Consider the following 13361-nt stretch of genomic DNA (forward strand, 5'->3'; position numbering starts at 1 on the left):
TCATCCGTGAAGGAATGTTTGATTTTGTAAATAACTGCATTTTAACATCTACCTAAGTCTCAGTGTCTAAATGATGTCCACTTAAGATTTAAGTTTACTGAATAACACCCAGGATGATACAATGAGAGTTAATGCATTCCATTAAACCACTATCTTCAAATGGTAACCTTCCTTTCAGAAATGTGCTACAAGTTTATTCAACTTCCTTTAAGTTGTATATATGTAAAACGATACCCTATGTTACTTCTTTTAAATAATATGTGTCATGATGAGTTTTAGTGACTATCCATATCACATAAGCTTCCTCTCCTAGCTTAATAACTGAATATCACCCCCATTAACTTTTATGCAAAACGTCATTGTTGTTGTTAGGTGCCATCAAGTAGGTTCCAACTCATAGTGACCCTATGTACAACAGAGCGAAACACTGCCTGGTCCTTCCTGCACCATCCTTGCAGTTGTTGCTACGCATGAGCCCATTATTGGCAGCCACTGTGTCAATCTACCTCATTGAGGGTCAAAATAATGAACCCAAATTCTGTCTTCAGCAGGTGTTTTAAAAAAAAACATCTCATTGTATGTCTCTATTTCCACACAGCCAACTACTGAAATGACTGGCAGAAAATCGGTCTATAATTGGAGACCAGATATTGTGGGTTGAGGACTCTGAGGGGGTATGGCCCGAGAGGGTGGAGTGAGTGTGTGTGTGTGTGTGTGTGTGTGTGAGAGTGTGTGTGTGAGTGAGTGTGTGTGTGAGTGTGTGTCTGCACATCCCAAGTTTATTGTAGCTCAAAGTTTTGGCTCCTCACCAAGCTGAATCCACACATGGCCAACAGCTGTGAAGGCAGCTGGTTAATGAATTTGCCACTTATTTCCTTTGCTAGAGGCAAAGGGGATGACAATGGCCCCACTGATCAGGATGGAGGGCAGCGGGCCCAGTTTCCCAGGTGCAAATATGTCCAGTTTCTAAGAAGCTGCTTGGAAAATTTGTGGAAGCCATTAATTACATAACCGAATTTCTTTGCAATCAAAATCTTCATGGGTTTTGTTCTAAAGCCTTCCACTGTGAGGGCTACAACTCAGCACTTTATCTAGGAGATGCTAATTGAAGTTCAAGATGTAACGCTCTCATTATAACTTGTTTTTACAAAATTTACAATATACTGTATAGTATTTAAAATATAAAGTGATTATGCTCCCCTTGTTGCAAAAATAACACTAATGTAATGGACATCTTTTTTTATTTTAGCTAGTCCTTTTATAAGTGAAACAATTTTGTGGTATAACTAAGGCCTTGAACTTCTTTCATTTTCTCTCTCTCACTTTCTGTCTTTTTACTTTTAACATTATCAGGTGAGAAAACATGTATTACCCTCAGCCCGTTCTTTTCCTTTGGATAAAAAACTCTGACTCTCAGAGCTGTGAGCCACTCTGTTGTCAGAAGTGGGGAATTACTTTAGAAAGAATTATTGCCTTGCCTCTTGGAAAAAAAAAAAAAGAGGTGAATGTTAATTCATATTTGAATGATATAAATTTAAAGGTCTAAATATATGACCCTGTTTCCACAAATGACATGAATAATTGATGGTCAGTGTGCTCTAGAGGCTTGTAACAAGGTTGTGAACAAACAGCTCTCACTTGGGAAACATCATCTACTTTGAAGGGGGTTGAGTTACCGCTTTTCATCCTCGACTTGCACGCCAACGGAGTGATATTCCCGCAGGCCTCGGCTCTCCGTGTCCGAATCTGCAGCTGTTTCCACCTAATTCAACACAAAACATCTTATTTTAGAACTGAAACGTGGGGCCGGGACAAGGGGTTATTGTTTCGTTGTCTATTTGCTGTCATTAATTATGCATTTGTTTAATTAATGCAGAGATGCACTTGACCCAGTAAAATCACAAAGAAAGGGAAATGCAATTCATATTTGTGTAATTATGTTGTTACTGTGCTTCACCAAATTTTACATAACCACTTGAACTCAGCATGGCACTTCTGTCTTTTAAATGTATGCAAATAAAATGGCTTAGTTCAGCTCAGGCAGAAAGTAGACTTTGTTGGGCTGCATTTTTATAGGACTTAGAAGCTCTTATTACATCCTATGGTGAAGAAAAGTGCAGCATGAACCAAACACGGCTAACAAAAACAAATAAGCAATTCAGTAGGATTATACTGATGGCTGCATCCACACACAAAAAGACAGAAAGGAATTTAAGCTTGTATCCAAACAGTAAGGCAATCTCTCCATCTACGGTCAGCTGTCTCACGTTGGCTGTTACGTGGCTAATACACTGCGGTACTGTGTCAGCAGGGTGACGTCACATCAGAGCAGAAGTCCTGTATTCTACGGAGGGTCTTTGGTGTAGTTTATCTGCTAGGACACTCCCCCACAGCCATGAGGCATTTTAATGATCATCGGCAGTGTAAACTTTGAAGGTGAGGGAATTCTGGTACGGTAAATTTTCTTAAAAAAAGTCTCAGTATGAAAAGTCTGTGAAACCAAAAGTTAGTTAGGTCATAAACATTCCATAGTACTCAACTGCCTTTTCCTTTTTTGCAAAAATATTACCTATTGTATTAGAAGAGTCTTTGACTTCTGTGTATAATGTATGAGCCGTGGTAGCGCAGCAGGTAAAGCGCTTTGGCTGCTAACTGAAAGGTCGGCGGTTCAAACCCACCAGCTGCTCCGTGGGAGAAAGAGGTGGCAGCCTGCTTCTTTCTTAAAGATTTACAGCCTCAGAAACCCTACGGGACAGTTCTACTCTGTGAGTCGGGATCGACTCAACGGCAGTGGTTTGCGTTTATCCCAAATGTCATAACCTAGTTGTAAAACACTTTTTTTTTTTCTTAACAATATTAGCAATCGCTGGAAGGATAAGGTACAAACCATTAAACAATTATGACACCAAATTCTGTGAGTTACGAGAGAAAAGCTGTACTTTAAAAATTTAATTATATATGCTTCGTGAGTGACCTAAGGCTAAATTTTTGAAAATGAGGGATGAACTGAAGTTGTGACTGACAGAAGTATAATAAAAATGACAATAGTAACTTAACTAATACTTATTTTATGCTTTCCATGGAGCGGGCATTGTGCTAAGAACATGCTACTAATTTTCTCATGTAATCCTCACAACAATCCTGTTGTCACTGGTCACACATAACAGCTGGGGAACCAGGGAAGTTAAGTAACTTGCCCAGGGGCACACAGCTTGTTCTTGGCAGAGACAGGATTCAAACCTAGGATCTTCCAATAACAGAGCCTGCGCTCTTCGTTAACCTTCTATGGCCAGAATAAAGGTGGTCATTTGAAGACCCCAGAGCTCCTGGTCAGTTACTAGCTGTGGAAAACGATGGTATAATTCTGAAGATATACACAGAAGTTGTACCTAATTTATGTTGCATGTTTGGTAGACAGCAAGAAATAGATTGACTACCGGAGGAAGAAAATTTTTGAGTGAAGAATCCGAACTGCTGTTAATCACCATTCTTCTTTCTAGTTTTAAATGGGTGATGGTTTTATTAAATTTTCCCTTGCTGGACATGGAGATTATTATTATAATTATTTACAAAAAATGATCATAATAAAAAAAAGTATGATCACAAGTACCTATGTATACATACATGTGACTAAAAACACACACAAAAAATAACAAAGTATTTTTTTTCCTTTCTCTAGTCTCCAAACTTTATTGAAAAAAAAAAAAACTGCATTATTCTTATAGCGATTTAGAAAAATAGAGCTTTCGCAGTCAGTCGGATTTTGCCACTTTCACTGACTGTGTGACTCTTAGGTAAGTTTCTTAAATTTTGTTGAGTCTTAGCTTGCTTACCTCAAAAATGAAAGTGACATCAAACACCTTATTTGATTCATGTAAAACTCTCATTACAAGGCCCATTCATACAAATGTGTCTACCAAAAACCAACCCATTGCCACTGAGTCGATTTCGACTCTTAGCGACAGTATAGGACAGGGTAGAACTGCCCCATAGGGTTTCCAAAGAGCGGCTGATGGATTTGAACTACGGACCTTTTGGTTAGCAGCTGAGCTCTTAACCACTACACCGCCAGGGCTCCAAGTTTGTCTATAGCAAATATTAATTCTATGTGTTCTTTCACCACAAACTTAATTATAAATATATACATCTATGTATATACCAAACCCGTTGCCATCAAGTCAATTCTGACCCACAGCAACCATATAGGACAGAGTAGAACTGCCCCATAGGGTTTCCAAGGAGCAGATGATGGATTTGAACTGTCAGCCTTTTGGGGAGCAGCCGAGCTCTTAACCACTGTGCCCCCTGGGCTATAAATTATAAATAAATATAATTTATTTGTATATATAAATTAAAACTATATATTTGATCAATTTTATAGATTTTACAGTGGTTGCCAAATGAAACCTTTTTAAGTTCCCTAGTTTTAGGAACCCTGGTGGCGCAGAGGTTAAAGTGCTTGACTGCTAACTGAAAGGTCGTTGGTTCGAAACTACCAGCATCTCCGCAGGAGAAAGCTATGGCAGTCTGCTTCCGTAGAGATTTACGGCCTTGGAAACCCTACGGGGTCTCTATGAATTGGAATCTACTCTGTGGCAGTGGTAATGTTGGAAGGTTAGGGTCTGATGGGGGCTATAATAAAATCATATATGGCCAGAATGAATTGAATATTTATCAATTTCAGAAATACTGGAAGTAGAGATAGAAAAAAGTAAGTTTAGGGAAAAAAAAAAAAAAAAAGAAAGGAAACTCTAAGAATTCTTTTCCCAAGAGGAAATCCTGAACTTCAAATTAAAAAAATAAAAATAAAAACTTTGAAAATATATGTATACATTTATTTGAAAAGATCTAATATGTACCAGTTAATAGTTCTAGGCATTGAGGAGAAAAAAGATGAATGAGCAGAATCACTGTATCTCAAGTGAACTACCAGCCACTCCACGGGAGAAAGATGTGGCATTCTGCTTCCATAACAATTTACACCCTTGGAAATCCTATGGGGCAGCTGTACTCTGTCCTGTAGGGTCACTATCAGTTGGAATGGATTCAACGGCAATGGGGTTTTATATTTTAGAATTGAGGGGCTCATTGATTAATGAGGAAGACAGACACATAGACAAATAATTACTGCACTGCTTGTTATATACCTTCTCAGAGAAGCTTAGCTGTCCCTGGGGCAGGCAAAGTGACGAGTGAGTTAAGCTGAGCCATATGCCATAATGAGAAGTGGGCAGAGGGACATTCTTAAACACAGTCTGTTTAAGAAGCAGGGAGTTGGGTGTGGCTGGTCTCTCTCTCTCTCTCTCTCTCTGTGTGTGTGTGTGTGGTGTGTGGTATTGATGGGAGATGAGGCAGCAGAGGTAGGCAGGCTCTGGTTCCACACCTAGTGGATGGGCCTAGGTTTTCAGTGAAAAACAACCACAATTCAGCCTCTGACTAAGCCCCAGCCTTTGCACCGACCATAAAAGAATGAATCTGGTGCTGTCTTGGAAGAAGTACAGCTAGAATGCTCCTTAGAAGTAAAGATGGCAAGACTTTGTCTCACATACTTTGGACATGTTATTAGGAGGGACCAGTCCCTGGAGAAAACATCATGCTTGGTAAAGTAGAGGGTCGGCGAGAAAGAGGAAGACCCTCAAGGAGATGGACTGAGACAGCACTGCAATGATGGGTGGGAGCTGTTGAGCAGTAGTATCCTGTTAGAGCTCATACCTGAAATCGAGCTCATTTTATGCTTTGCATTCAAAACCTTACACGTTGCAAGGCAGGCATATTGTCTTTGATAAAAAGCCGTTGTATTTCCCTCGGGGACCTATTATAAGTCTAAGATTTAAGTGTGATTTGTAAATCCTGCTGCCATCAAATGCTTATAAAGCTAAAGCATAAGGAGCTATGAAGAGCAGAATGGTGGAAGGCTCGGGTTCACACATGAAATGGCTTAGGGCTAGTGAGACAGAATTCATGGGTTAGCGGTAAACCAACACTTACATCTCCATGAGGACACGTAAAATGGAGAACATTACTTTCCTGTGTTTCGCCCCTTTATCCTCACAATCATCTAGCGAGGTAATAGAGTGGTAACTGTCCTCATTCTAGAGATGAGGTTATTGAGGGAGATAGGATTGAAGGGTTCCTGACTATGAAACCGGGCTTCCTTCTACTAAACCGTAGTAGCTGGGAGCGGTAAACGTTTCCAATAGAGTTGCACAAACACACACACACACGAAAGAAAATGAAAAACTCTGCAATGACAGACAAGCAACAAACAGATAAAAACAAACAAATGAACATGAAAGAAATATTATCGATTCCAGGCCTGATGGCCTATTAAGGACGCCCAGAGTGACACCAGCAAGTTCTTTTGGGCTCCTTATCCTACGATTGGAGTCCTTAGGTAGTGCGCATGGTTAATGCACTCAGCGGTTAACTGGAAGCTTGGAGGTTTGAGTCCACCCAGAGGCATCTGGGAAGAACGGCCTGGTAGTCTACTTCCGAAAAATCAGCCTTCGGAGCCTATGAAGCACAGTTCTACTGTGACACACGTGAGGTTGACACGAGTCGAAATCGACTCAACAGCCGCTGGACTGGCTACCCCAGCACTGGGCTGTGTGCCCCCAGGCTCTGTGTGTCTTCACTGTGTGTGTCTCTTCACTGCCTGCTAGTCTGGAGACTGATGGGATCTGTCCTCATGTCCTGCTGTCCAGGGCTCTGGGCAAGGTCTAGCTTGCTTCTGGTTTAAGCGGCACAGGGAGCAAGGACTGGATCCAGTAGGAAGTGCATTGCAGTTGGATCCAGTCACTGGGCAATCACATTAGATAGAGCCCAGCATTTACAGACCACCTCCTGAAGAAGCTGATTGTATCGCGTCCTTAGACGTACTGCAAACTTAGGGGGTTGCTGCTTCACAAATCAGTGGTTCATTTTGGTGCAGGCACCACGGAGCTTTCATTCAGCAGCATGAACTCTGTTCAGTAGTAAGAACAATATTGGTAAAATTCAAATTCTTCTGTTGTCTGTCCTCAGACAAAACTCCCTCTGAGCTGCCCTAGTCACCTATGGTTGTGGGACATGACTGAGTCGTCAGGCGAAAATAAATCCCTTTAAATCCTAGCTGGATATGTAAAATGCTAGCCATCTTCCCCTTTAAAAAGCTGTAGGACAGAGTAACACATATCCAGTGTCCCAGAATGGGGAGAGATGGAGTTTTCGTTCTGGAAGGTTCTTGGAATAAGAATCAGACCTGGCTCACTGAAGGTGCTGAATCGTTCTGCCATTTTATTTCTCTTCTTTGGGAAGCAGACCAGAGCTTGGGTTTTGGGATTAGATTTACCTGGGTTTCAATCCTGGTTTTGCCACCTAATGGCTATGTACCCTTAGGCAAGTAATTTACCCTCTCTGGGCCTCGGCTTCCATAAATTAGGCATAATAACAACTAGCACATAAGGCTATTAGGAGCATTAAGCAAGCATGTAGTGGAAAGCCAGGGGCACAGCAAAATGCCCATAGCTTAAAAAAAAAAAATTATTATTATTATTTTACTTTGTGCGTTGCCAACACTGGAGCTGTCTCCAGCCATTCTTCCAGGGCCTTTTAGGTGTCTATGGATAGTCTGTGCATCTGCTTAAATACCCATTTCGTTCTGTTTCCTTGTTCTTTACTCTTTGGGTTGGCTTGCTAAACACAACTATCTTTAATTTCTTTGGCTAGTTTCTTTATCTTGATACTTGAGTTTCTTTGATTATGTTTTTCTTTTGGCTTGTCAATTAACTTTGTTTTGACAAATACTAGGTTAAAAGCTTGCATAATATTGTGCATTTTTTACTGCCATGGAACAGTTGAATTAGCTCACACTTGTATACTTGTATTCACATTTATCTCTAGCCAGCCACTCATCCATCCACTCATTCATTCATTCACTCACTTGTCCAACATTTATCGAGCACTCTCTATGTGTCAGGCACTGTGCTAGGTGCTGGGGTATCAAGATGCATAAAGTATCATCCTGGTCTTCACAAAACACACAATTTGGGAGGATGGTATCAAGGAAGTCTTCTTGGAGGGGTTAACACATGATCTGAGCTTCAGGGGATGAAATGGGGGATGGGTATGGAGTGGAAATTATATCCTGGGCAGAAGGAACATGAGCAAAGACATGGGAGCTAGAAACAGAATGGGGTAATGGAGAAACATAAGCTGTGAGTGGTTGCTGGAGTGTGAAGTAGAGGTGGGAAGTGGTGACACCATTTACCAGCATGATAATATAATTTACCAGGTTTCTGAAGTTATGTTCCCACTGCTTTCAGAAAAAGTCAGTAACTTCATGTATTCAGATGTCTACACGCTTATTTGCTTGTTCGTTGCTGGGTTGGGCAGTCTAGAGAGAGGACGCATGTGGAAGATGGCAGGAGAGAAAACCAGATAGTGGCATGATTGCCTTAGGGATCTAAAATAGACCTGGTGAATTTTGAGGATCTCCCAAGTCTTCTATCACAAACATGACTTTGGAGCTAGAGGGATCAGCATAGAAGCCCTGGCTTTCCCACTTACTATCTCCATAACTTCAGTGAGCCCCTTGGTCACAGGCAAGCTACTTAACTTTATGGAGCCTCATTTTTCTCATCATTTAAGTGGGACTAATCATATGTCTCTGTCTTGGAGGAAGCACAGCCAGAATGCTCCTTAGAAGTGAGGATGGTGAGATTTTGTCTCACGTACTTTGGACATATTATCAGGAGGGACCAGTCCCTGGAGAACAACATCATGCTAGGTAAAGTAGAGGGTCAGCGAAAGAGAGGAAGACCCTCAACGAGATGGATTAACACAGTGGCTGCAACAATGGGCTGAAACATAGCAACAATTGAGAGGATGGCGTGGGACTGGGCCGTGTTTCGTTCTGTTATACATAGGGTCTCTACGAGCTGGAACCAACTTGAGGGTACCTAACAACAACAACAACAGCAATTATACATCATTGGGTACAATGCAATAATACGAAAGCACCTAGCATAGTGCCTGGCATATAGAATCAGGACAGAGAGAAGTGACAAGAGCAATTTTATGAATAATCCAAAAAGGTAGATAAAATAAAATTCATGCGTATTTGGCTTTGGAGTATATTTTGGTACTTACATCTGACCTTGGGTATGGCTGATGCTCTGGGAATTCAGAATCCTAAACAAAACAATGAAGCCACACTGTGGAGACCTGGTTCAGAGGACCTATAAAAGCGGGCAGTCTCCCCACCCTGCTCCTCCGGACAGCACTTCGCTCCGTATCCCCATTGCATCCAGGACATAGCATCACCTCTCACAATAAAGCCAAGAACCAGACATGGCTCTGTTAGAGTTCCACCTGACCTCTTCCCTGGGTGAGGCGTGGTGGTAATTAAGCATCCTGATTTTAAAAACTTCTGGCCGGGCACAGGCTGAATGAAGGAGTGAAAGGAAGCAAGAGGTGAACCATATCAGCAAAGGACTTTATTAACAACCCTGGTGAATTCTGTCACTAGGAATTCCAAGGAAAGATTCACCTGAGATGAATTAAAAGATTTGGTGGGTGTAAGGAAAACTTCTGGCAATGCCCCTTGATTGGACGTAACTGAACATGGGTGACGTGACCTGAAATACTGCTCTTGTTTCTTAGCACAGTACCTTATACCTCCTCTGCACTTGATTCATGAAAGATACTTTGCTTCACAAAAGACGGAGCCCTGGTGGTGCAGTGGTTAAGAGCTCAGCTGCTAACCAAAAGGTCAGTAGTTCGAATCCACCAGCTGCTAATGGGTTTGGTTTGGGTTTTTATGAAAAGATAGTCAAAGTTATCTACTCAAAGGCAGAGAGAAGATACCACCAAATCCATATCTTGGCTCAATGTTTTGGGACTTAAAGTGGTTTGGGGTCAACACTTTGTCTGAAAACAGAGGATGCAGTCTTTGTGGCCTCAAGGGGCTGTCTAAGGAACACCGTGCCATCTGGACAGAGGTGCCTTTTAGTGGCCCACATTGGAAGGAACTGTGAGCAAGGCCTCAGCTTTACACAAAGGGGGCTTTTCTTTTCCTTCTCCCATTTGATTCCCAGCGCCTTCCTTCCCCTCCACTGTTTGGTGGTAAGACCGAAAAGCTTTGGGAACATCGGACTTCAACAAAAAAACCACCTGTCTTAAGCATCAGAATAAACCTCATCTCCATGTTCCCCAAATAGCCATCTGCCCCTAGGAGATGCAGAAGTGGGGCTATTCCTCCAGGTGGGGGTGGGGCGGCGGGGGGAGGAACATGAGCGCTTGGCTCTCCTTTGCTATGCAAGGGACTGGATTTATGCTGGCATTGAGTCACCCGACCTATTTCACTGGTGGCTTTGCAACACGAACTGACGAACTTTCTCTCCTGTTTCACTGCCCTGTCGAGGGTGACAATGAATGCTAAGGACCCAATTTTTAGAGCTATTGAAGCTGAGCATCCCAGTCTATGCTATTTACAGAAGTGCGTAGAGCAGCTCACCACAGACGCGTGTTAATGATAGGCTACCTGGATCCCTATAGATGAGCGCCGGCTTTTGAGGAACTCTTCGGCTTTGGACACTAGAATTGCCTTGTCACTGGTCCGCGCCGAGCCGCCCTGGCTCTCTGAAGCCTGGCGCTGGGCAGCGGCAGTTTCTAGGGCAAGATTCATGGCCTTGTTGCTGTCCAGGCTGTCAGTGGAGTTGTAGAGGCCTCGGCCATCCTGCGGCCACGGGGAAATCCTCTGAGTCCGGCTGTCGTGATAGGCGTCCTGGGTGGATTCGGTGCTGCTCTGGGCTGTCACCGAAATCAGCGGCTTAGAGGTGGTCCGAGGAGGTACTGGTGGGGGTGTTTTTTTGTAGTTTGTATATGATATAGCTGCAAGAAAAAAATAACAGCCCCAAGTCAGTAAGCATGTTTTCCCCCCATCAGAATCTGGTCTGCAGCTTAAACCTGCTCATAACCTGTGATCATATTTCTGGATACCGAGCCTAAGAAAACAATGCAAAATATGGGAGAAGATGCCTTATGCGCAAAGATGTTTTACACGGAGGTATCTGTAAGAGCAAAACGTTATAAAAACACCTAAAATTCCAGCACAGAGAAATGACTAAGTAACTTAGGATTCAGCAGGACAGAGTGAAGCTCTACTGTAATTTCTACGAAACCTGTAGTATCAGGGTCAATGCTCATTTTATAATGCTAAGTTAAAAACAGGCAGGATACTAAATTATAAGTAGACTAAGAACACTTTTGTAAAGAAAGCCTGCGCATATAAGAAAGATTAGAAGTACATAAAAAGGTTAGTCATGGTTATCCTTGAGCGGCAATACGGGTGATTATTTTTTCTTCTACTTGGCTGTATTTTCTAAAAATGTTTATAATGAGTATTATTTTTATATTGGAAAAAAAAAAAACAATACCAGAAAATTATTTGCTTCCCATAGTACAGACTACTAGGTATAAGTTGTAGGAAGTCAACTGAAAAATGGTATCGGGATTATAAATCTATCCTGGACCCAGATCACCTTCACTCTGTGGTCCATTACCAGCCATTTTCACCCTCTTGCCAAGCCTGTGGAGCCCTGATGGCACAGTGGCCAAGTGCTCAGCTGCTAACTGAAAGGTCGGCGGTTCGAATCCACCAGCTGCTCAGAGGGACAAAGATGTGGCAGTCTGCTTCTGTAAAGATTTACACCCTTCGAAACCCTATGGGGCAGTTCTACTCTGCCCTATAGGGTCACTAGGAGTTGGAGTCGACTTGATGGTCATGGGTTTGATCTGGTCTGGCCAAGCCTACATGGCACGTATGAGTTTTACACATTAGCTTTACAGTAAATCAACCAAAGAAAAATAAATACATTTGGAGATGAAAATTATATTAACTATCTTTTAGAAGCCACCAAAATACATTAGGTATATTTGCCAGGACTGAAGGTATTACTTGTTCTTACAGCAAAGATGAGCTATTGTTAATACTCTCTTCTGATAAGAATTGGTCTTCTATTACAATGGATTATTCTTCTGTATCTTGAAAGAACTAATGAAGTGCTTCTTTAAGCTGCATCCAGACCCCCTTCATTATGATCCCACGCCCATACATTCTCATACACAGTCTGTAGGAAAGTCAGGCTGTTTGTTACATTCAGTGACAAGACAGGCACACAAATACCTTCTGGAGGGTCTTTAGCGTCGTCTGTGAAGACAGATTGAACAAAAACGTTCTTTAAGAACTTTCAGAAACTGTGCACTGAGAAATACATGCTGCTTCCGAATCTAGAAATATATCATTTTTCAGGGTTTTATTTGTGTAGATTTCAGGGTACTTTCCTACCTCTCCAGGAGTCCTGGTGGCACAGTGGTTAAGCAATTGACTGCTAAAAGGTCAGTGGTTTGAAGCCACCAGTGGCTCCGTGGGGGAAAGATGTGGCAGTCTGCTTCCATAGAGATTTACAGCCCTGGAAACCCTATGGGGGCAGTTCTACTCTGTCCGATAGGGTTGCAATGAGCTGGAATTGACTCGACAGCAGTGGGTTTTGGTTCTCCTACCCCTTACCCTCTTCTCCAACTATTTTAAAATCTGTATATGAACGGATTTTTCTATAAATGCATTTTCAAATGTTATCCTAAATATAAACAATCACAAATAAAAAAACTTTGATCCTTATCTTTCGTGTCTCAATCTAAGTGGAATTGAGGCAAGGTAGACAATGCAGAGAGAATGGATCTAGCCCTGGGTCTGTAGTTCCATCATACATGCATTAAGTGGCAGTTTGTGTGGACAGCAGATACAGGGTCAGCAAGGTGAAGTCCCTGTCTTAAAGATCTCAATTTGGTGAACTTCACATTCTCTCATTAAATAATTCTGTAGTATGAAGCCACTTGTTCTTAACTGGGGTGATTTTGTCACCTCCTCCTTCCCCAAGGGGACTTTTGTCAATGTCTGGAGACAATTTTGTTTGTTACAACTTAGGGGACGGTTGCTACTGGCATCCAGGGGGCAGAAGCCAATTGTTATTAGTTGCCGTTGATCAGATTCCAACTCACGGCGACCCCATGTGTGTCAGAGTAGAATTGCTCCATAGGGTTTTCAAGACTGTGACCTTTTAGAAGCAGATCTTCAGGCCTGTATTTCCATGTTGCTGAAAGTCCTATAATGCATAGGAAAGCCCCCACAATAAAGAAATATCCAGCCCCAAATGTCAGCAGTGCTGAGGTTCACAAACCTAAGTTAGCCAAATCATTTCATGTTTCTGAGCGGGAATCATTTGTTCCTCTGTGAGATGAAGGTCTTGTGTGTGTGATTAGATCATTTTGTGAAATGACACGGCCATCTCATTTTGTTTGGTTATCAACTTTGACAAGTC

The 13361-nt window shown here is 42.1% G+C and overlaps 1 protein-coding gene across 1 annotated transcript in view; it reads right to left on the reverse strand.

Annotated features, from left to right (window-relative positions):
• DLGAP2 (DLG associated protein 2) overlaps window positions 1–13361 on the reverse strand; it is a 1098241-nt gene that overhangs the window by 22598 nt on the left and 1062282 nt on the right. The window contains exons 9-11 of the mRNA XM_049904665.1: window positions 10523–10872; window positions 9130–9171; window positions 1677–1762 (exon numbers count right to left, since the gene is read on the reverse strand). Coding sequence (XP_049760622.1) covers window positions 1677–1762; window positions 9130–9171; window positions 10523–10872 — 478 coding nt within the window. The remainder of the gene's footprint in view (window positions 1–1676; window positions 1763–9129; window positions 9172–10522; window positions 10873–13361) is intronic.

The sequence above is a fragment of the Elephas maximus genome, chromosome 12 (genome assembly GCF_024166365.1).
Source record: "Elephas maximus indicus isolate mEleMax1 chromosome 12, mEleMax1 primary haplotype, whole genome shotgun sequence".
NCBI lineage: Eukaryota > Metazoa > Chordata > Mammalia > Proboscidea > Elephantidae > Elephas > Elephas maximus.